Below are 24,571 nucleotides of genomic sequence, written 5' to 3' on the forward strand. Positions count from 1 at the left end.
TGCAAGGAACTTGCATCAAGATTAAGACTAACTGTTAACAGCCTTTGGTAAAACCCCGAAATGTGGACAAAATTATCAGTTAATGTATATATTTGATAATACTGTGCTTCTCAAGCCTTCAAAGTTACCGTACAAGTGAAAATATCAATTCCTCAGAAAGATATTTTACGATACTCAGTTATTAGTAGCCTTTCTCATCATGTACTCAGTTATTAGGAGCCTTTCTCATCATGATAACCTGAAGCATATTTCCAGTGTTAGAGGACTTCAATTTGCCACTACCTGTATTTACATTAATTTTTAATCCTTTTAATAGCATAAGTTATACTGCAGTAAGTAAAGATACACAGTTTGATTTTATCCCTCTACCAAGGTACTGTAGTTGCACTTTATGAATATTCATAAGAATTATACTTTACAGTAAACTGGATATCTGTTCATGCTTGAGTCAGAAAAACATGGATTAGAGGGTGATATCTTTACATATAATTGTTATTTTCCAGTAAAATAAATATTGTATGTAGCCTAACATTCGTTGGTATATATATTATAGTTGTACTAACTGTATACTCTATGTATTAGCTATGGCCTAAAGTCTTCTTGGTTTTATTGTTACTTGTATTTTGTATTTATAATTCAGTCATTTTATATACACATTTCTATGTATTTTTAAGGTTGCTTCTTTTTTAATGAATGTCATGTTTATGTACATAATGATGTCATTTTGTAAACAGACAATAAAGATAAATAGATGGCTAATTAGTGTTTTCTTTCTGTTGCCCTTTTCAGTGTTAAATAATTCAATTATATTGACTTAAGCTTTTGGGTTTTCATTAGCCACAGTGGGTTAAGAAATATTTTACAATTGCATCTAAAACATAACTGTTGGAGTTTCTTGTTTATCATTATTACTACAGAACTGCAAATTTGAGGCATTGGACCTAATTTGTAACCCCAGCTGGTCAGGCCATTTGGTAAAGTTTAATATGCTTAAATTTACAATTTATAAACATTAATCTAGAAAACAAACCAGATATGAAAAACCCATTTTGAAGCAAAGGTACTTGGCAGTAATTCCTTGATGCAAATTGTTTTGTAACTGGTGAGTATTGTCATCTGTATGGTATCTAAACAGCAATGCAGAGGGGTTTCACACAGTATTTCTGCAAGGGAAAAACTTAAAAACTTATGATCAGAACATTATTAAATCTGTCTCCTTCTATTGGGCTATAGTGAAATTATTTCTACCCACTCGCATCATTTCACTCCTTGCATGACTTGCCGCCATCTGATCCAGACCTTCATGTATGTCCTTCCTCCATGACCTGTGACTTCCTGCTGGTCTTCATCATACTGCTACCTAGTCCACTAGTTTTCATAGTTTCTGTGCATTTTGGAGACTTGTCAATGGACCAGGAAGCCTGTCACCCGCAACCAAAAATCTCACGTAAGGGGCTAGTGCCATCAGTGCACCTCGCGTAGTGCAGTGTAGTCATTACTTATGGTTCTTTGCAGCATCCCTATGACCGCAAGGTGCAACCTCTTTTATTTCTTTTAATGTACTTCTGTTCATATAATCTCTTCCATCTTACTTTCACCATTTCTTGTGACACCAGTTTTAATAGACACAATCAATCAAATCCACCCTTTCCTGACAACTGTTTCACAGTGTAACTTTTCCATTGTGTAACTGTGAAGTTTTCCACCCGATACACTTTTGAAACCTTACTCTCAGAGTTTTCCTTTCATTGCTGAATGACCCCATACGTCCCAGTGCTTGGTCCGGCCTTAATTTTTTAATCTAATTCCCATTCCTAGCCAGACATGTACATTATGATGTCAATATTTTTACTTAATTTATCATAGGTGGTTTTGCTAGTAGAGATTTCAGCTATACAGGCAGCCCCACGGTTACCTCGTTCTGGACTTAAGGCACTTGCTTCATGGTGCTGTTAACTACAATTTTTCAGTGCCGTAAGTCGGCTTCCGGGGCCGTTACCTGCTTTACGGTGCTGTAAGTGCTATTTATCCCCATTATAATTTTGATGATTCGGGTTAAGGCTATTTTCGGCTTACTGCGCCCTGCTGGGAACGGAACCCCTACTGTGACCTGTATTGCATCCTTTTTGGGTATAGTCTTGAGTGAACACTCAGTATAGCACTAACAAAACAATTTCATTAAAGTATATAACGTTAATTCCGAGACAAAATTTTCCTGTATAATACTTGTTTTTCTAATTACTTTATGTAGGCTATCTTGCTTTTCTCGTGTAAGAGATTCATAACCTGTTGCTTGTCAGTACACTTCGTGAAGTGTTTATACGTATAATGTGAGCATCAGATGTTTGCAGGCTCAGGTCTGTTGAAGAAATGATTTTCTCGAATTAAGACTTTTTAGTAAAAGAGCAGAATTGCTTTTTAGGATTTCAACTAAATTATTGTGTAAAGTGCCCAATTTGTTTAAGGCACAGTAAATGTAACAATGATGAATTTCCCTAAGCAGTCTTAATTTATGTTGGATCATTCAGGTTTGGAGTTATCAATCCTTAAAGGAACACTTTAATTTGACGATGACAATTATTTAAAAATATTTTAAAAATAAGCTTACGACTTTTTTTCATATTTGGGACATGGTGTAAAAAAAAATGGTAGCCCCAGCATTCCCACCTATTTTTATGCATTTTTGGTTTTTTGAGGTGGGAGGGCTGCTATTACAATCAGCTATTTACATTATATTTTTGGTCCCTACTCAGTTTCATTGTTAATTGTAGTTACAGTTGCAGCAAGAAGTGTTTTTTCTGATTTTTCTCGTAGATCAGTGTGACTGATGTCATGAGCAATGCATCCTAAAAAGAAAGCATCTTTACTGCGCTGTATGAAATTTACAAAGTAAATGTTCATTCCTAAGACCTAGTTCTCAACATTATTCTTTTTGCATTAGAGTTTATTTTACTCTACATGTTTTCCAATAAGATCTAACAAGGTTTTGTTTTGCTATTTTTTCTTCTTGTGAAATCTGAGTAAAATGAAAATAAACAAGCTAGAGCAAAAATATTATGTGCCGCATGGAATCATGAGTCTAAAAATGTGCAACGTGACAATTAGGTACATATATTCTGTTTGGTTCATTTGGGCTTTTTATTTTACTTTTTGACATAGTGTATAACATGCTTTTGCGAAATTTTTAATTTGGAAATTTACATAGATTTATTAGTTTGTCTAGGTCATTATTATCATAGGTAAATAGAATGGAATAGGTTTAGGCCAAAGACCAAGTGCTGGGACTTATGAGGTCATTCAGCACTGAAAGGGAAACTTGAGAACAGGAATGTGTAGCCGAAGGAAACCCTAGCAATTACACCATAAAACAATTGTTAGGAAAGGGTCGATAGCAAAATGGGAGGAAGAGAATATGAATGGAGGTGCAGTGAAAGGAATTGCAAAGTACCTCAGTGGCGTGGTTGGTATGGTCTTTACCTGCCCCCTCGGTGGCCGCGAGTTCGATTCTCGACCATTCCACTGAGGGGTGAGAGATGTGTATTTCTGTTGATAGAAGTTCACTCTCGGCGTGGTTCGGAAGTCACGTAAAGCCGTTGGCCCCGTTATTAAATAACCACTGGTTCCATGCAACGCAAAAACACCATACAAACAAACAAACATTTACTAGCATACATTGGGCCGGTTTCAATACTATATTATTTTGGTCTAGATTTAACGTGATATCGATTAATTATGACTGCTGCTGTTTCACCGTAGGCGTTACTTATGGTTCTTTGCAGCGTGCTTTGGTCCCCCAGCTGCACTCCCCTTTGTTTCTTTTGTTGTACCCCCATTTCATATTCGCTTTCTTCCATCTTACTTTCCAACCTCTCCTAACAGTTGATTTATGCTGCAACTGCGAGGTTTTCCTCCTGTTACACCTTTCATACCTTTTACTGGCACTTTCGGATTCAGTTCTGAATGACCTCATAGGTCCCAGTCCTTGGCCTGTGGCCTAAATTCTATATTCATTATAGTATGACAAGATTGAGTTTTCATTGCATGTATCAAATAGTATAGTAATCGACATTTCATCATCTTCACTCATATCCATTCGTTAGTGTTAATTGTCAACTTTCTCAAATTATTTCCCCTTTGGCTTTTCGTTGTATTAGTGTTTGTTTGAGATTCATCTTGTTGCTTATTGAAATTACCAACCTTGAAGTAATAAATTCCCTATTTTTCCAAAGTTCCCTACTTTAGAGATGATTTTACAACCCACAGAACCAGTTTTATATGGAAATGATTTTAAGCAATAAATGACAAATACATAAAAGCAATGCATAAAAAATTGTCGTTGCCAGACAACGATGAAAAAAACACGCACCTCGTAGGGGTGTAGGGCCATCAATGCGCCTCATGCGTCGCACTGTAGGCATTACTTTTAAGGTTCTTTGCGGCGTTGCCTTCGACCCCTAGCTGCAACTCCTTTTATTCCTTTTACTGCATGCCTCCCTTCATGTTCTCTTTCTTCCCTCTTACTTTGCTCTCCAAACAATTATTGATTCATAGGGCAACTGCTTTGAGGTGTTCCTCGTGTTGCGCATTTCAAACCTTTTACTCTAATTTCCGTTTCAGCGCTGAATAACCACCTAGGTCCCAATGTGTGGTCTTTGGCATAAGTTCTATATTCAATTTAATTCAACACGCGCGAGCGAGCGAGCGCGCGCCCACACACACACGACTCGGCAATGTCATTATGTCACTGTCCGTCCTGATTTCGTTCCCGTCCACTGGACAGTGGTTAGATCCCATGAGGGGACGAAATTATTATCAACTAAAAAAAAATCCCCTTCGGTACATATATGAAAATATGTCAATTCCGAGGTAGAGCGAATTAGATATTAAAGGACATTTGTAGCTCGAATGTTTTATATGAATCACGGTGATGTGATAATCATTCATATATAGTATATATATATATAATATATATATATATATATATATATATATATATATATATATATATATAATATTAATGATGTTTAATATCCAATTCACTATACTTCGGGAATGACTTGACACCTTCCCTTGGGTGTAAGTTATGCTTGATCCTGACACTGAATATGATTTGCGCATAAGGTTTGAAATAAGCAATGGTTGTTCATTTCGAACGTTGTGTAAAATCCTGAAGAAAGATGATTGCTTCTGTCTCTTGACGCTTAGTTCTAAAAGAATAATAAAACGAGAAAATATACAATAATAAAGTAAGAAACATTAGAAGTTTTGTCTTTCTTCACCAGGCGGCAGATCATGAGACACGACAAGAGTTCGTAATTTCATTTAGCAAGAGCCAAGAAGAAGAAGTTTCTCGTTTCGTCTGAAGCCTAAAGGAAGTTGCTGTTGTTGACATCGAGAAATTGTACACGTGATAGCAAGTCAATGCAGAATTAAGAGTCTTGCCTTCATATTTTGCGGTGACTGTTGAAGAAATGAAAGTGAAACATCTTGTTATTGATGCTGCTGGCTTTGTAAAAAATCTACCACTTTGGGTGAGTGTAAATTACTAGGTAGGCTAGTAATACCTAGCCTATAGAAAGTAAAGTCTAGGTACACACGTCTGGCGTTTGACCCCAACTAGTAGGCAACGGTATGTTAGTCTAGCGTAGCATAGGCTACCCTTGGGTAAATTGTTAAAAGGAACTTTTAAACTTCTAATTTTGAATATTAGTTAGGTAGGTTATAGGGTAAAAAACCGTAGGGTACAGAGTGGACCATGTACGATCAGCTTGTACAATCCCCAAAAAAGTACATTTGGGTAAAACATCACAGCAGGCCAAACAGGCCACCTACAATCAACGTTTGCCACCCTCCGAAAAAGTACATTATAACGCGTCCTGACACCGGAGATGGGCATCAGTCGCGACTTCTTGTTGGTGAGAAACGGAGCTAAAGACCTCTACTCTCCTTTCGAAGTAAGTATTTTCTCCAAAGTTAGAAATTAAGGCCAAATTTTAAGATTTAAACAGAGGGTACTGAAAATGGCGCCCACGGCAGTGGAAATCTCACCAAAACGCTTTAGAAATTTTTACTTACAACTAAAAATGTTTCGAAGATTGACGCCATCTCGATGTTCACGGAGTCGCTTGTGTCAACAAACTTTCCATTTCCTGTGATAAATCCGCACACCACTTGTACCCACAGACGCTGGAGCACTTTTTATCACAACAATCGAAACACGTTTTTCTCACCAACAACAGCCAGGAGTAAACAGCTGTTTTGGTAGAAGATGACGAGAAGCGTGCTCTTAGCTAATTTTTAAATAAGTAGTAAAACATCAATATTTTACATATTTATGATGATTAATTTGAAAATATTCGTTATTGAAAAAGTAACTCGACTCTGACTCAAATTTAAGTAATTATTTTTCTGAATTAGGGGGAAACATCAGTACAGGCCAACCCTCATCACGGTAGACGGGTCTTATTCACTCGATATTTAATTGGTGAAACATGAATACAATTGCAACTCTAAGCATACCATTTAAAAGACTGAAGTTTCGTCAACATATTGTGATATATGAAAGCCCCATACGAACTAAAATAAGCATGTGAGCTCTTCGTAAAATATGTTTTCAAGGCAGTTTTGAAATCCAATATGGCGGCTACGTTTTTACATGGACGGTTCTCATCAGTGACGGACACCATCTTTCCCCAGCCTTCCCAGCACTCATTTGAACAATGTTAGCGTATGTATGTAACGTTTATTGATCTTACTCAAGATTGCAGTTGTAATCAGCACAATAAAACAACATTTTGTTGCCTATATTAGTGAAAGTATGAACTTGTTATTATTCCCGGGGTTATGGTTGGAACTGAATTCATTCTTACCTTGTAATCGGCGGTTTTTATCCTTACTGCCATCACAACTGAAACTCCACAGTGCTTATTTGATTGTTATTATACACATTTTGGTCTCAGTTCACTCCACATTGCACTTTAAACCCGTTGCTGTTCCTGGTTTCTAAGCGCGCGCGCCATAAACACAATTACAAATAGCAGACGACGACAGACGACGACAGACGACGAAACTGCAAAGTTTTATTCCCTAAACTGTTTACTTTACTCGTTATTTAGTTTAAATTTACATTGTTATTTAAAAATTTTGATTTAATTCATGTATATTATCCCTTTTTTGCAACCAAATTACCCCGCCCCGAAAAATTACAGATATTTCTAACGTAGATAAAATCAAATGTTTCTAACGTTTTCGTACATCTGGCTGCCGAAAACCATAGAGGAACGAATACGGAAAAGTGCATAGAGGAAACGACTACGTTTTTTTTTTTTTTTTTGCTTTTTTGTTTTTGCTAGCACTTTTCATTGATTTCAGTCTTTATTAGTATTTTGAATTCTTAAATAATCGTATGCCAGTAATAAATGTAACCTTTAATGTTTGCATGCTTTAATGTTTGCATGCTAAGAATGGCAAAATCATCGTTGCCACATTAGTGGAGGCTTCACACATACGCCGTTCCATTATCCTGTTAAGCGTCCGCCCCTGATGAGCTCGCTGCTAACGTACCGTCACGCTTTTTTGTAATCAGCGATCATAGCATGATGATAGTTTTTCAAAGTTAATATTGATTTTTTATGCTTGTTATTCATACTGTAATTAACTGTAGGAAATTCTCTCTCTCTCTCTCTCCTCTCTCTCTCTCGTCTCTCTCTCTCTCTCTCTCTCTCTCTCTCTCTCTCTCTCTCTCTCTCTCTCTCGGAGTCCAGTCACTCGGAGTCCAGTCACTCGGCAAAGAAAAGTCATCTTCACTCCCGCAATTGGAAGAAAAGTTTGTATCATCACTGGAGGATTTCAGAACTAGAGCTCTCATCATCAAATAGGTTATCAATATCACATCTCCTATCTAGTATTTGATTGATCTCACCTAAAGAAATATGCCTCCTCTTTGGGACATTCATTGTGAAAGACGCGAAATCCAATTTGTCTCGATAACGCCCGAAGCGTATTGAAAGAAAACCAACAGGGACAGGCAGTTTTCTAGCATAAGCGACCACCAGGAAAGAGTTGCCAGGCTGGAAATAAGTTTCCATGTGCTGAGAGTGTTACCAAATGATGTCCTACACTTTCTATACGAGTAAACGTATTATTACGGGGCTGACGGCTTGACAAGCACAGTTAAAGTCTTGAACGTAATATCCCGTTGAAGGCGCTACCGAGTAGATCGCGGTAAACGTATTATTACGTGGGTGACGCTTAACATTTTGGTATAAACTGTTTCCATGAATTCTAGTTGTCATAGTAATGCAATAATGATAAAATTGCTTAATATTTATGTATATATACTTCCAATACATAGCCTAATTTCACCAATTTCAACGTTTTGTGTGTAGTATTACCCACCCAGTTTGGAGGGTCAACACATACCGAATGGCAACAGAGAGAGAGAGAGAGAGAGAGAGAGAGAGAGAGAGGAGAGAGAGAGAAAGGAAGGCGGAGGAACGAAGAAGAAAAGGGATGGCGGTGGAGGGGGGGGGGGGGTTGGGGAGAGGGTAGGTGGAGCTTTATACGCGTGTTCGTATCCATTTCTGCATAATGGAGTTTTTGTCTCTTGGTACAAGGACAAGTGTCGTTATTCTTTACGATTAGTGATTCACGATAACCCTTATAAATTACGGCACTGGGTGTAATGCACTATAGCAAAATCTCGTTCTGTTAAGAGTGTTCGTTACAGAAATAGGTATTGCCCAAAAACGTGCTTGCACTGTCTCTGAAACCCATAGTAGACATGCTGCTTAGTTGTCAATCAAGTTTTTATAACCAAGTATTTTTACAAGCTAGCTATTGAATAAATTTGTATTTTTCTCAGTCAAAACATATGCCCCTCAATGCTAACTTCCTCTTTTTTAACGACTTTCTGGTCATTGCAATTCGGCCCCATAATTTCTTATGGTGCGAAAACAGACAAGAGGCCCATGGACCGGCCGAAAACGATTGCGTCACACTACGGCGATAATCCAGCAGTAAAACATCTTCATATATCCAAAAAGTAAATAATAAAGATATATATGCGCATTACGATTATAACAATTACATGTATAGCTGATAACAATCTGCATGAATAACTGGTAAACTGTTCTGCAATGACATGTTGAGTATAGCAATTATTTACAATAGGTACGAAAGTCAAGATGTCGTGACGTCATAATACAGAACTTGAAAGAACGTTCTAATTCAGAAAAATAATTACTTAAATTTGAGTCAGGGTCGAGTTACTTTTTCAATAACGAATATTTTCAAATTAATCATCATAAATATGTAAAATATTGATGTTTTACTACTTATTTAAAAAATTATTGCCAAGAGCACGCTTCTCGTCATCTTCTACCCCAACAGCTGTTTACGCCTGGCTTGTTGTTGATGAGAAATCGTGTTTCGATTGTTGTGATAAAAGTGCTCCAGCGTTCTGTGGGTACAAGTGGTGTGCGGATTTATCACAGGAAATCGGTTAGTTTATTGACACAAGCTACTCCGTAAACATCGAGATGGCGTCAATCTTCTAAATACCTCGAGTTGTAAGTAAAAATGTTGAACGCGTTTTGGTGAGATTTCCACTGCCGTGGGCGCCATTTTCAGTACCCTCTGTTTAAATCTGTTTAAATCTTAAATTTGGCCTTAATTTCTAACTTTGGGGAAAATACTTACTTCGAAAGGAGAGTAGAGGTCTTTAGCTCCGTTTCTCACCAACAACAAGTCGCGACTGATGCCCATCTCGGGTGTCAGGACGCGTTATAATGTACTTTTTCGGAGGGTGGCTTGCACTGATGGTAGCTGGCCTTGCGTGGCCTGCTTTGATGTTTTACCCTAGAACGTTCTTTTAAGTTCTGTATTATGACGTACGACGATCTTGACTTTCGTACCTATTGTAAATAATTGCTATACTCAACTGTCATTGCAGAACAGTTTACCAGTTATTCATGCAGATTGTTATCAGCTATACATGTAAGTTGTTATAATCGTAATGCGCATATATATCTTTATTATTTACTTTTGGATATATGAAGATGTTTTACTGCTGGATTATCGCCGTAGTGTGACGCAATCGTTTTCGGTCCATGGGCCTCTGTCTGTCGTTTTCGCACCATAAGAAATTATGGGGCCGAATTTGCAATGACCAGAAAGTCGTTAAAAGAGGAAAGTTAGCATTGAGGGGCATATGTTTTGACTGAGAAAAATACAAATTTATTCAATAGCTAGCTGTAAAAAAATACTTGGTTATAAAAAACTTGATTGACAATAAGCAGCATTTCTACTATGGGGTTTCAGAGACAGTGCAAGCACGTTTTTGGGCATACCTATTTCTGTAACGAACACTCGTAACGAACGAGATTTTGCTTATAGTGCATTACACCCAGTGCCGTAATTTATAAGGGTATCGTGAATCACTAATCGTAAAGAATAACGACACTTGTCCTTGTACCAAGAGACAAAAACTCCATTATGCATAAATGGATACGAACACGCGTATAAAGCTCCACCTACCCTCTCCCCCCCCTACCTCTACGCCTCCCTTTTCCTGTCTTCGTTCCTCCGCCTTCCTTTCTCTCTCTCTCTGTTGCCATTCGGTATGTGTTGACCCTCCAAACTGGGTATAAGACTACACACAAAACGTTGAAATTGGTGAAATTAGGCTATGTATTGGAAGTATATATACATAAATATTAAAGCAATTTTATCATTATTGCATTACTATGACAACTAGAATTCATGGAAACGGTTTATAATAATGGAACGGCGTATGTGTGAAGCCTCCACTAATGTGGCAACGATGATTTTGCCATTCTTAGCATACAAACATTAAAGCATGCAAACATTAAAGGTTACATTATTTCTGGCATACGATTATTAAAGAAATTCAAAATACTAATAAAGACTGAAATCAATGAAAAGTGCTAGCAAAAACAAAAAAGCAAAAAAAAAAAAAAACGTCGTCGTTCCTCTATGCACTTTACCGTATTCGTTCCTCTATGGTTTTCGCAGCCCAGATGTAACGAAAACGTTAGAAACATTTGATTTTATCTACTTTAGAAATATCTGTAATTTTTTCGGGGTAATTTGGTTGCAAAAAAGGGATAATATACATGAATTAAATCAAAATTTTAAATAACAAAGTAAATTTAAACTAAATAACGATAAAGTAAACAGTTTAGGGAATAAACTTTTGCAGTTTCGTCGTCTGTCGTCGTCTGCTGTTCGTAATTGTGTTTATGGCGCGCAGCGGCTTAGACCAGAAAACAGCAACGGGGTTAAAGTGCAATGTGGAGTGAACTGAGACCAAAATGTGTATAATAACAATCAAATAAGCACTGTGGAGTTTCAGTTGTGATGGCAGTAAGGATAAAAACCACCGATTACAAGGTAAGAATGATTCAGTTCAAACCATAACCCCGGGAATAACAGTTTCATACTTTCACTAATATTAGGCAACAAAATGTTGTTTTATTGTGCTGATTACAACTGCAATCTTGAGTAAGATCAATAAACGTTACATATATACGCTAACATTGTTCAAATGAGTGCTGGGAAAGCTGGGGAAAGATGGTAGCCGCCATATTGGATTTCAAAACTGCCTTGAAAACATATTTTACGAAGAGCTCACATGCTTATTTTAGTTCGTATGGGGCTTTCATATATCACATTATGTTGACGAAACTTCAGTCTTTTAAATGGTATGCTTGGAGTTGCAATTGTATTCTTGTTTCACCAATTAAATATCGAGTGAATAAGACCCGTCCACCGTGATGAGGGTTGGCCTGTCGTGATATTCTACCCTAGGTAGCCTATAACGCGTCCTGACATCGGAGATGGGCATCAGTCGCGACTTCTTGTTGGTGAGAAACGGAGCCAAAGACCTCTACTCTCCTTTCGAAGTAAGTATTTTCTCCAAAGTTAGAAATTAAGGTCAAATTTTAAGATTTAAACAGGGTACTGAAAACGGTCTCAAACGTAGGGTAAAACACCACGGCAGGCCAAGCAGGCCACCTACAATCAACACTTGCCACCCTCCGAAAAAGTACATTATAACGCGTCCTGACATTGGAGATGGGCATCAGTCGCGACTTGTTGTTGGTGAGAAACGGAGCTAAAAACCTCTACTCTCCTTTCGAAGTAAGTATTTTCTCCAAAGTTAGAAATTAAGGCCTATTTTTAAGATTTAAACAGAGGGTAGTGAAAACGGTGTCAAACGTAGTGCAAATCTCACCAAAATGCGTTCAACATTTTTACTTAGGCTACAACTCGAAATATTTAGAAGATTGACGCCATCTCGATGTTTACGGAGTTGCTTGTGTCAGTAAACTAACCATTTCCTGTGATAAATCTGCATACCACTTGTACCCACAGACTGGGAACACTTTCATCACAAACAATCGGAAAACTTTTCCTCACCGAGTCAAACAACTGTTTTGTAGAAGAATTTTTTTTTTGACGACAAGAAGAGGTGCACTTCAATAATTTTTTTTTTAAATAGTAAAACATCAATATTTTACATATTTATGATGATTAATTTGAAAATATTCGTTATTGAAAAGTAACTCGATTTTGACTCAAATTTAAGTAATTATTTTTTGGAATTAGAACGTTCTTTTAAGTCCTGCATTATGACGTCACAACATCTTGATTTTCGTACCTATTGTAAATAATTGCTTTATTCAACTTTCCTGCAGAACAGTTTACCAGTTATTCATGCAGATTATCAGCTCTTCATGTAGATAATTGGTATAATCGTAATGCGCATATATATCTTTATTATTTACTTTTTGGATATGTGAAGATGTTTTACTGCCGGATTATTGCCGTAGTGTGACCAGAAAGTCGTAAAACAGAAAAGGAAATTAGCTTGAGGCATATGTTTTGATTGAGAAAATACAAAAAACAAATTTATTAATAGCTAGCTTGTAAAAAATACTTTGATCACAAAAAACTTGATTGACAACTAAGCAGCATACCTACTATGGGTTTCATAGACAGTGCAAGCACGTTTTTGGGCAATACCTATTTCTGTAACGAACACTCGTATCAGAACGAGATTTTGCTATAAAGCATTACATCCAGTGCCGTAATTTATAAGGGTATCGAGAATCACTAATCGTAAAGAATAACGACACTTGACCTTGTACCAAGAGACAAAAACTCCATTATCCAGAAATGGATACGAACACGCGTAAAAAGCTCCACCTACCCTCTCCCCCCATCACCGACACCCCTTTCTTCTTTTCGTTCCTTCGCCTTCCTTTCTCTCTCTCACTCACTCTTGTGCCATTCGGTATGTGTTGACCCTCCAAACTGGGTATAAGACTACACACAAAACGTTGAAATTGGTGAAATTAGGCTATGTATTGGAAGTATATATACTACATAAATATTAAAGCAATTTTATCATTACTGCATTACTGTGACAACTAGAATTCATGGAAACAGTTTATAATAATGAATCAGCGTATGTGTGAGCCTCCACTAATGTGGCAACGATGATTTTGCCATTCTTAGCATGCAAACATTAAAGGTTACATTTATTTCTGGCATAAGGTTATTAAAGAAATTCAAAATACTAATATAGACTGAAATCAATGAAGTGCTAGCCAAAAACACAAAAAGCAAAAAAAAAAAATATGTATAATAATCTACTTATCCGTAGTCGTTCCTCTATGGTTTTCGGCAGCCAGATGTACAAAAACGTTAGAAACATTTGAATGTATCTACTTTAGAAATATCTGTAATTTTTCGGGGTAATTTGGTTGCAAAAAAGGGAAAATATACATGAATTAAATTAAAATTTGTAAATAACAAAGTAAATTTGAACTAAATAACGACTAAAGTAAACAATTTAGGGAATAAAACTTTGCAGTTTCGTCGTCTGCTGTTCATAACTGTGTTTGTGGCGCGCGCACTTAGGAACCAGGAACAGCAACTTGTTTAAAGTGCAATGTGGAGTGAACTGAGACCAAAATGTGTATAATAACAATCAAATAAGCACTGTGGAGTTTCAGTTGTGATGGCAGTAAGGATAAAAACCACCGATTACAAGGTAAGAATGAATTCAGTTCAAACCATGACCCCGGGAATAAAAAGTTTCATACTTTTAGTAATATAGGCAACAAAATGTTGTTTTATTGTGCTGATTACAACTGCAATCTTGAGTAAGATCAATAAACATTACATACATACGCTAACATTGTTCAATTGATTGCTAGGAAGGCTTGGAAAGATGATTTTCGTCACTGATCAAAACCTGAACATCCCACAGTAGCCGCCATATTGGATTTAAAAACTGCCTTGAAAACATATTTTACGAAGAGAGTCACATGCTTATTTTAGTTCATATGGGGCTTTCATATATCACATTATGTTGACGAAACTGCAATGTTTTGAATGGTAAGCTTGGAGTTGTAATTGTATTCTTGTTTCACCCTTTAAATATCGAGTGAATAAGACCTGTCCACCGTGATAAGGGTTGGTAGTCGCTGGTTTTTCCCCCTATCCTAGGCTAGTTTCATTGACAAGTCATTTTCGGTACCTTTGATCTTGACCCTAACTTTGGCACCTGTACTAGGGTAAACAACCGACTGGACTGGCCAATTCACTGACAACTGCGCTTTTGGCCACCCTCCGAAAAAGTACTTTGACACGTCCTGCCACCGGAGATGGTCATCAGTCATGAGTTGTTGGTGGTGATAGCAGAGCTCAAGACCTCTACTCTCCTTTTGAAGTAAGTAGGGTAAACAATCACGGACGATACACCATCATCACGCTGGCCGGGTCTTATTCACTCGATATTTAATTGGTGAACAAGAATACAATTACATACAACTCTAAGCATACCATTCAAAAGATTCAAGTTTCGTCAACATAATGTGATAGGGGGAAACACCAGCGACTACCAACCCTTATCACGGTGGACAGGTCTTATTCACTCGATATTTAAATGGTGAAACAAGAATACATTTACAACTCCAAGCATACCATTCAAAACAATGAAGTTTCGTCAACATAATGTGATATATGAAAGCCCCATACGAACTAAAATAAGCATGTGATGCTCTTTGTAAAATATGTTTTCAAGGCAGTTTTTAAATCCAATATGGCGGCTACCGTGTGGATGTACAGGTTCTGATCAGTGACGACAACCATCTTTCCCAGCCTTCCCAGCACTCATTTGAACAATGTTAGCGTATATATGTAACGTTTATTGATCTTACTCAAGATTGCAGTTGTAATCAGCACAATAAAACAACATTTTGTTGCCTATATTACTGAAAGTATGAAACTTTTTATTCCCAGGGTCATGGTTTGAACTGAATTCATTTTTACCTTGTAATCGGTGGTTTTATCCATACTGCCATCACAACTAAAACTCCACAGTGCTTATTTGATTGTAATTATACACATTTTGGTCTTAATTCACTCCAATATGCACTTGAACCACGTTGCTGTTCTTGGTTCCTAAGCACTCACTCTACAAACACAGTTACAAGCAGCAGACCACTACACTGTTTATGAGGTGCAAAGCTTTATTCCCTTAATTGTTAAATATTAAGTTTTTTGTAAAGTTAAGTGTTACAGTTTTGTTAATGTGTTTTGTAATGTTTAGTTTATGTTTCCTGACATTTTTAATGGGTTTCGTTAAGTGTACGTACTACGTAACAAATTTTCTGCCGTTTGTTCTCCTCCTCTGTCGCCACTTTCAGAGATAGCCTCACTCGAAAGGTAAGGTTCCACATATTACTACATACGTACGTATGTACGTACAGTATTTCTTGTATACTATGTATACTAATACACTTTATTTACAGGTACATATTAGTAGTACGTATTAAGCTAGGTATTGAATGGTGTAGTATTTCATTGGTTATTGGTCAATTTAGCTTTATTATAAACTTTACTGGGGTGTTTTTGTAGGGCTTGGAACGGATTAGGCATTTTACATGTAAAATGCGGTTCAAGATACAAAAAGCTCATGTTACGAAGGCTGCCTCGGAACGAATTAATTTCGTATGTCGAGGTACCACTTTAATTATTTAAATAAAGTTAAATGGCAGTATAAGGTCATGAATTGCATAAATTTTTTACACATTCATGATTATTAATTTGAAAATATTTGTAGTTGAAAAAAGTAAATAGATTCCCGACTCGAATATCAAATTATGTAGGCAAAACTTAAATCTTTTGAATGGTATGCTTAAAGATATAATTGTATTCTTGTTTCACTTAATTAAATATTGAGTGAATTAGGCTGAGCCACGCTATGATGATGGATCCACTGCGGTGTTCTCCCCTAAGGGTTTTCTCCCAAGTCACAAATTAAGGATATAATTTCCAATTAAACAGAGGTTAATGAAAGTAGCCATGCGTAGTGCTAACTTACGTCCACGCTATCAAAATTTTTACTTAAAACACCTTAGATAGGGCAAATGACCGAATGGCCACCTGGTGACCACCTCAACCTTAGCATGGCCACCTTCCCAAAAAAACTGTAGCACTTCCTGTAACCCAGGATAGACATCAGTCACGAGCCAGTGCCCTAGTCACAAATTAAGGATATAATTTCCAATTAAACAGAGGTTAATGAAAGAAGCCATGCGTAGTGGTAACTTACCTCCATGACGCTTTCGGAATTTTTACTTAAAACACCTTACACAGGGTAAACGACCGAATGGCACTTGGTGACCACCTTGACCGTAGCACAGCCACCTTCCAAAAAAATCACTAACACTTCCTGTAACCCAGGATAGACATCAGTCATGAACCAGCGCCTGTGGAAGCACCACCTTGGGACCTCAACTTTCCTCGAAGTAGGGTGAAACATTGCTGTGTGGCCATTTAATTGGAAAAATGAGCCACTTTTTAACTCTATATTTAATTGGTGAAACAACAATACAATTCAATATTTAAGCATACCATTCGAAAGATTGAAGTTTCGTCAACAAAATGAGGTATGTGAAACTGCCATACGAAGTAAAATAAGCATGTGAAGTCTTCGCAAACTATGTGTTCAAGGCAGTTTTTTTAATCCAATATGGCGTGGTATGGTTGTGCATGCCAGTCTGTTTGTTCCGATACGTAATACAAACCATCGGTCCTTTAACAATAGGAAGTAGCTAGCGGCAGCTGGAAACGGTCGTAAGCTTCGAACAAGGGGAGAACGGTAGTTAACTGCTTGTCCGCAACAGTCGCGCGCGCGCGACTGGGAGGTAAACAAATCACTTTTGCTTTCGGCGCGGGTGTGAAGGACGTGTCGTCATCGCTCTCTGCCCGCTTCATCGTCGTATGCTTTGTTTATATTGTGTTTTCTACTAATGGTTTGTTTGACTTGAAAATGAAACTGTAGTATACACTGTTTTCATTTTCATTACTTAATTATGACCAACATGGAGTTATCGCCGTAGATGCGGCGATTTCCTTTCTCTTTTCATGAATTGAAACCCTTGAATTATGTCTCGGTGCCGAGGGCGGGCGCGCTCGCGCCGAGTCATGTATTTTGGGCGAAAGTGTGTAATTGAAAAATGTAAGTACTCTTTTCATTATATTTTTGCCCTGTGCGTTCGTTACCGAGAGTGTGATTGCGTCGCACGAGCCTTTTAATTTGTATAATAAAAGAATGCAATGAAAGTGGATTCGCAATTGCAATATTCTTTTCATTTTCATTTATTTATTTGCATGAAATTTAATTTGGATCAATTTCGTTCTTACCCGGGAATTGATCCTTACGATTTTTTTATGTGAAAATGAAATCGCAAGTGCAGTATTCTGTTTCATTTTCATATATATTTTATGATAGCATCATATTATTGGATCAAGTTTCCGTTCTTACCCGGGAATTGATCTTTTCCCCTTTAAGTTCTATGAAGTGAATCGCAAGGGCAGTATTCTGTTTCATTTTCATATACTTTTCACTGCTGTGCGGGGGTAGGGGAAGCGAAGGTCTGCCAGGAAGTCGTCGGAAGCTCTCCCGCGACTCCCTTGGTATCCGATTCTTCGTCTTCCTTCCTGCCCTCCGCTCAGCTTCTTCGTTGTATTTTGTATTTGGGGTCTTCTTGCGTTCGGGGTGGGGCATGTCTTCCCCCCGTGCGTGAGGGAACCCCTCTTACTCAATCTATCTATGTTACCGCAGGTGCTACATCCGTGGGAGACGACCTTGGACAGGTATGGACCACCGCGGAGGCAGGGCGTGCCTAGCATCCACGGGCTGCTGCAGCGTCTAGCGAGGTCTGGGGCGGTGGTCTCCACTACTACCACGGCCGCTTATGCTGCTCCCCCCCCTCTTGGTCTACACTCCCCATGCTGTGTCGATGACGCCGTCTGCCGCTATAGGGCCGCAGCCGTACCGAGGTGGGGTTGCCGCCGCCGCCTGTTTTCTTCGTGTTGCCTGCCCCAGACTTCCGCTTTCCAGCAGCTCGCCCCTGGACCGGCTGCAGGACCCAGGTTCCGCTGGCTGCCGATGATTCTACGAGGCGATCGCTGGGCCTGCCGTACCTGCCGCTGATGTGATTCCCGCTGTTGGCTTGGCTGTCCCTCTGGGTCTACCGCTGCCGCTGTTCCTGCCGCTCCTGAGCTGGTTGCTGTTCCTGTCGCTCCTGGTTCCTGTGCCTGTCCATGCTGGTCCTGCCACGGTGTGTCTTCCCCAGTCCCAGGTCCTTCCGGACAGGTGCAGTCGGGCGACCTGTTGTTGCGGCAATAGCCCCGGCTCCGGCCTGGATGGAGGACCTGACGACTGTCCTGCGTGAGCTGACGAGGAAGAGGAGAAGAGGAAGCTGCATCTCGTCTTCATCGTCTGCTGCTGCCTCTTCCCCTTCGACTTCTAAGGCCCATAAGCCGAAGAAGAAGAAGGCTGCCTTCCCCCTAAGAAGTCTCCTTCGGGAACTTCTAAGGGCCCGTCCCACCCCGGTGGGACGGGGGGTCCTTCTGCTGGTCCTCCTGCTCCTTCGGGAGCGGGGCCCGTCTCCCCTTCCGTAAGGAAGAGATAGACGGGGACCAGAGGAGTATCGGTTAGCTCTGGTACTTCCTCGCCTGGTGCTAGCGGCGATGCCGCTACGCCAGGTTCCGGCTCGGTCTCTCGTTCGCGAGAGATCCCGAGTGTACGTTCTCCCTCGAGACCGTGCAGCCAAGTTTCGGCGCCAGAGTTCGCTCGGCGCCAAGACGCGGCACGGAGCAGAAGGCTGGTGAGAGACGCTAGGTGACTCTTGCCAGGCCAGCGGCGCTCTTGCAGCGACCAGCTGGTAACCCGGGTTTTCCCCCCTAAGAAGGCTCCTTCGGGGACCTTCTAAGGGCCCGTCTCGCTCCGCGATTCGGGAGCTCTTCTGCTGGTCCTCCTGCTCCCATCGGGAACAGGGCCCGTCTTTTCTTCTACCAAGGAAGGAGAAGACGGGGACCAGAGGAGTACCAGCTTCGGCTGGCACTTCCTCGCCTGGTTCTAGCGGTTCTGCCGCTAAACCAGGATCCGCCTCGGCTTCTCGTTAGTGAGAAGTACCGAGTGGACGGTCTCCCCGCGGGAGACCGTCCAGCCAAAGTCTTGACACTCGAGCTCGCTCGCCGCCAAGACCGAAGCGCGGAGCAGAAGACTGGCGAGTGTCGTGCAGACGACTCTCGCTAGGCCAGTGGACGCTCTCACAGCGACCAGCTGGCTGCTCGGGTTGACGTGACGGTCGCTGACCAGCCACGGGTTGAGGCGAGGAAGGGGTCCCCGCGGTCGTCGGTACCAGCCACGGCTGGTACCAGCGGCTAGACGCGCCGAGAGGACGCTCGCTGGTCTCACCGCGTCAACGAGCCTAGCAGGTCACCTGACGCCGCTCCCATCGGGACCGGGCGGAGACGGTACCAGCAACAGCTCGCCTGACGCTAGAGATCAGCGTCGACGTTCTCAGCCGAGCCTCTCGCCCCAGGCGAGCGGCAAGGCTAGGCCTGCTGCTCGATCGCCACTGCGGGTGGACGATCAGCAGCAGCCCTCCAAGCACGCTGGTCCTGCCAGCGAGCTAGGGGAGCGTCAGGTCTGCCTCTCCTGTACCTTCAACCTCCTCGGGAGGACCCGACCAGGGGGGGGGGGGCCGGGAGAGCGAGGTACCTATGAGTGATCGCGAGAGGTGAGCCGCTCGCGATCCCGCTATGACGCCGTATGGACCAGGCACGGTTCTAGGACCGACCAGGACATACGCGCAAGTAGCTGGAGGCGACCGTCAGGGGTCTGCCGCTGTTCCTCCTTCTGAAGGAGGAGTATCTCGGGATCTGTTCTTGTTGGAGGGACTGGACGGTCCTACTCCGCAAGACACGGTTACTCCCGAGATACAGAGGAATTTGCAGAAGTCATTAAGCTGATTCGTCAGCATAATGACCTTGCGGAAGGATTGCCGCTCCCACCAGCAGAGCCCACGTCTCTGCTCGAGTCGTTTTGGGGCCCGAGAGGGAACCCAAACCGACGGTGGGTCTGCCGCGATCGGAACTTGCCGATTCTGTCTTGAACCAGAGTCTCTCGTCTCCGGACAAGAAGGCTCTCTCAGTTCTGGCCGGTCGATCAAGCTACTTCCACCTCCTCTACTGCGACAGCGGCATTTCAACGTGTCTTCGGACACCGTATTTGAATACTCCTTCGGTCCTCCTGAGAGGTTTCGACCTCGATGAGGACTGGAATGAGTCGGAGGACGGTTCGGCTCTCTCCTGTCAGGTGTCGATCAGCCCCACCCAGACGACGTTCACAGTGGCGGCAGACCCTTACCTACAGTGAGAGTTCGTAACCCTCCGCGGGAAAAACGTTTTCTCCTGACGATACGTTTTCCCAGACTCTGAGAGGCCATCGCCGCAAGGCGATGGCTGTTCCTACTCTTCTCCAACTGCTAGTTCCACTGGGAAGGCGAGCGAGTATCCAATTCCTCCCCCATTCCCTCTATCCTTACGGTACGAGGGAAAGGGGAGGGATCCTACAGAGATTCTCTGTAGGATCCCACGTTCGGGACTGCGCTACCGGGGGACCTTCGGGGCCTACCTGACGTAACCCCGTCCCCGTCGTGAGGAGGAATCCTGCCCCATTCTCGATTTCTACGGGAATCGAGAGGACCACCAGCCGATATCGTTTGACGAATTCGGTGGGGGTTTCGCAGACTGCTTAGAATTCTACGGAATTTCTAACGCATTCAGTATTCGAGTTTTACGATCTCTAAACACTTACGCGAGACCACGGTCCAAAGTGAGCGAGACGAGAATCCCCGATATACACGATAATCGGGAACCTCGCCTATGCTCGAATTCCTGGAATTTCTAGCATTGGGAAGAAGACTGCTGCTGAAGAAACTATCTCACAGTAGGCGACCAACCTGGACTAGAGAAGATCGGACGGGAATATCCAGTTTGGCTTGAACTATCGTCTAGTATTCTGTTCACCATTGAAGCTTTCCTTCGAGGAAGACTTCTCCTTCACTCTCTTTGATAGAGATCGAAGGTGGTCGATCTCCAATCCTTATTTTGTTTTTTCTTGAAGGAAAGAATTTAGGATGGAGATCGTTGTTCAGAATCCTACAAATATACTACGTTATATTACCTCGCGACATGATTCTACTAAGCAGTTGAATTGTCCGAGGGGTAGGCGCATATCCTAGTTAATCTCAGATTGCGACTTATAAGAAAAGTATTCTAATTGAACTGCAACTCGGGGTTGCCTGCAACCTCCCAGGAGTTTTCAGTTTCAATTTTATACTTACTTAGTTTTGTCACGCCAACACCATTTCAACTTTTATATTTACCGAAAATTCGTTTCGCCTAAATATAATTGCTCGAGCATATCTTTTATGCTCGGTAGTTCTAGCCGAACGCATTCCTTCGTGGAATAATGGATTACCTGGCAAACTCAGGATGACGAGTCAGCGAGAGCTCAGGCTCAACTACTGCGTATTGAACTGCCTGATAGCAGCTCAGTATCAGCTGGGCCTCCCCGATATGCACGGTCATGTATGTCTCTCTCTGCCCTGCTTTGATTGACTACCGAACCGTATCTCTGCCCAACAATCATGGACTTAGGTCTCTGATTAACGGGGATTCTCGCATAATGAAGGACATATACTGCTGTGACGCTAGATTCCATCGCCTTCGACATTGCGAGAATTTTCAACAGAGATATCTCTTGGACTCTTTCATCTTTCTGTTTACCGCACGGTAACAGAAGTCTGTACAAGTCTCCCGCTGCATCGCACTGCGATAATGCGAATGATTTTGCAGACATCTGAGTTGTCTTCAAAATATCTCTTATTCGTAGGTGTACAATTGTTCATTGTTCAACCGAATTACGAGATGTGTCAGAAGACATCGCCTACTCTCCGACCTGACAGCTCTACTTCTAAATGTTCAGCCCATGAGAAAGCAGTTCTTCAGGCGGCTTTCCCCTGTGTTTTTTCATTACTGAAGAACGCCCCGCTTTCATTGCAACTACGACTTCTCACCGGACAGCAATTGAAATAGCGGTTAGCGTTTTCAGGTCATTTGTAAGCACAGGTTATGAATCTTGAGATCCTTCTCTCGATTCATCTGTGAAGACGTAGGTTGCATTCAATATCTACCTTCGTCTTTCAACGGTACATAGTGTTGTTTCTCCTTAGCTGAGATTCAACAACCATGAGATGTTTTACCTTCAGGGACCTCGGTCTCTAGAAGGCAATTGACTTTCGCCTGTTGGGCACATGCCTTAAGAGAATCATCACCTCGCTGTCCGGAAAACATCGGTGACAAACAAATACATTATTTGTTTGGTCTCTCGGCATAACCCATTTAAAGGCGAAGGTCACGTGACTTACTCGGATGCTTTGACAACTTGCCTCCTACCGAACGCAGTCAGTCGGCAGCTGTCAGAGCGGCCGAGTTCAGTTACGAATTACGCTGTTGACTTAGTTCGGTTGTTACAGAGCATCATTACTTCGTTTTAATAGCTTGTCACAGTGCCCATACCATTGACACCCACCATGGAGTGTCGGTGTCCTATCACTACCGAGAACTTCGCTGCATGGGGATAGGAGGATGCGAGAGACTTCGTGGCAAACGGACAGACCAGTATTGGGTACTGGACATCACCGAAGTAGAGAAGAAGGATAGGTCATGCGACTATTTCCTTCTTTTCCTCTGAGGAACTGCATGACTTCTCCTGCGAAGTCAAGCATCCAGGGATGGGGATCCGTGACGCTCGATTTCGTACCGAACTTCGTAGCGAAGACTCAGAACCCTTCGGTCCCTGACGATTGGTTTGAGTCGTTCACAATCCCCTCCCTAATGGACTTCACACCGCCTTCGGTGCGAAGGAGATGCTGCCTTGTCCGCAAGAACTTCTCCGTGGCGCAGGTACTGAAGGCAGGGGTCTGGTCAACCAGACCACATGCCCTTCCTTCTACCTTCGGGATATTGCCCACAGGTCCTTGGATCTTTTTCCTTGGGACCCGTGGTGGCTGCTCAACACGTTGTGTAGCGAACCCAGACCCTCGCAGGCTGAACAGCATCGAGTCCTGGTGTGACCATAAGAATGGATGAGTGAATGAGAGTGTGACTGGCTCCTCTTCCCATCTTTTTCTTCCCCTCTACCTGTGGTTAGAGGGACATGGTCGTCACCCTGCTGGATAAGGACAAGATGCAGGTGAGCTAACTCAACAGAGCCCCATCCTATCCCTTTCACTAGGGATAGGAGCGTATATCCACCACTTCCTCCAACAAGGGGGAGGAAGTGGATGCCCAGCTTGAGACAACCCATACTTTATGTTGCCTCTTGCAAACAGGAACAAGTTCTTGCTTGCTGTACGAAGAGATACGCTTGCCTCTCTCTTAGTACTAGGCCCAGAGGTCTGACCATTGATCCTGCGGTGCACACCCCGATCAATCGGACAGAGGCTTGGATCCCTCCCTCGCTCTTACGACCAGGGAGGCATTCCAGGATGGACGAACACCAGTCTGTTCATCAAAAGACTCAGATTCCTACCCACCAAGAAGTGGAGTCTTCCTATTGTTAAAGGACCGATGGTTTGTATTACGTATCGGAACAAATGACAATTTGTCGAAAATTGCATTTTTCCTAACTATACAAACCTGAGGTCCTTTACATATAGTCCCTCCTCATGCCACCCCTCACTCTGCGTATTTTGCATGGGCAAAGCAAAAGTGATTTGTTTACCTCCGCGCGACTGTCGGACAAGCAGTTAACGACCGTTCTCCCCTTGTTCGAAGCTTACGACCGTTCCAGCTGCCGCTAGCTACTTCCTATTGTTAAAGGACCTCAGGTTTGTATAGTTAGGAAAAATGCAATTTCGACAAATTGTCATTTTACAGTGGCGGACCCATCCTTCCCAGCCTTCCCAGGGTTCATTTGAACAATATTTGCGTAGATATGTAACGTTTATTGATATTACTCAAGATTATCATTGTAATTAGCACAATAAAACAACATTTTGTTGCCTATATTAGTGAAAGTATGAGACTTTTTATTCCCGGGATCATGGTTGAATTGAAATACATTTTTACCTGGTAATCAGCGGTTTAATCCGTACTGCCATCACAACTGAAA

The 24,571-nt window shown here is 41.6% G+C and overlaps 1 protein-coding gene across 1 annotated transcript in view; it reads left to right on the forward strand.

The window, feature by feature from the left end:
• Positions 1-5,278: 5,278 nt before the first annotated feature.
• LOC135215226 (RNA-binding protein NOB1-like) overlaps positions 5,279-24,571 on the forward strand; it is a gene marked incomplete in the record, with an annotated part of 136,517 nt that continues 117,224 nt past the window's right edge. Inside the window, 1 exon segment of the mRNA XM_064249731.1 lies at positions 5,279-5,531. Within this exon segment, the coding sequence (XP_064105801.1) occupies positions 5,472-5,531 (60 nt within the window).

The sequence above is a fragment of the Macrobrachium nipponense genome, chromosome 5 (genome assembly GCF_015104395.2).
Source record: "Macrobrachium nipponense isolate FS-2020 chromosome 5, ASM1510439v2, whole genome shotgun sequence".
Lineage (NCBI taxonomy): Eukaryota > Metazoa > Arthropoda > Malacostraca > Decapoda > Palaemonidae > Macrobrachium > Macrobrachium nipponense.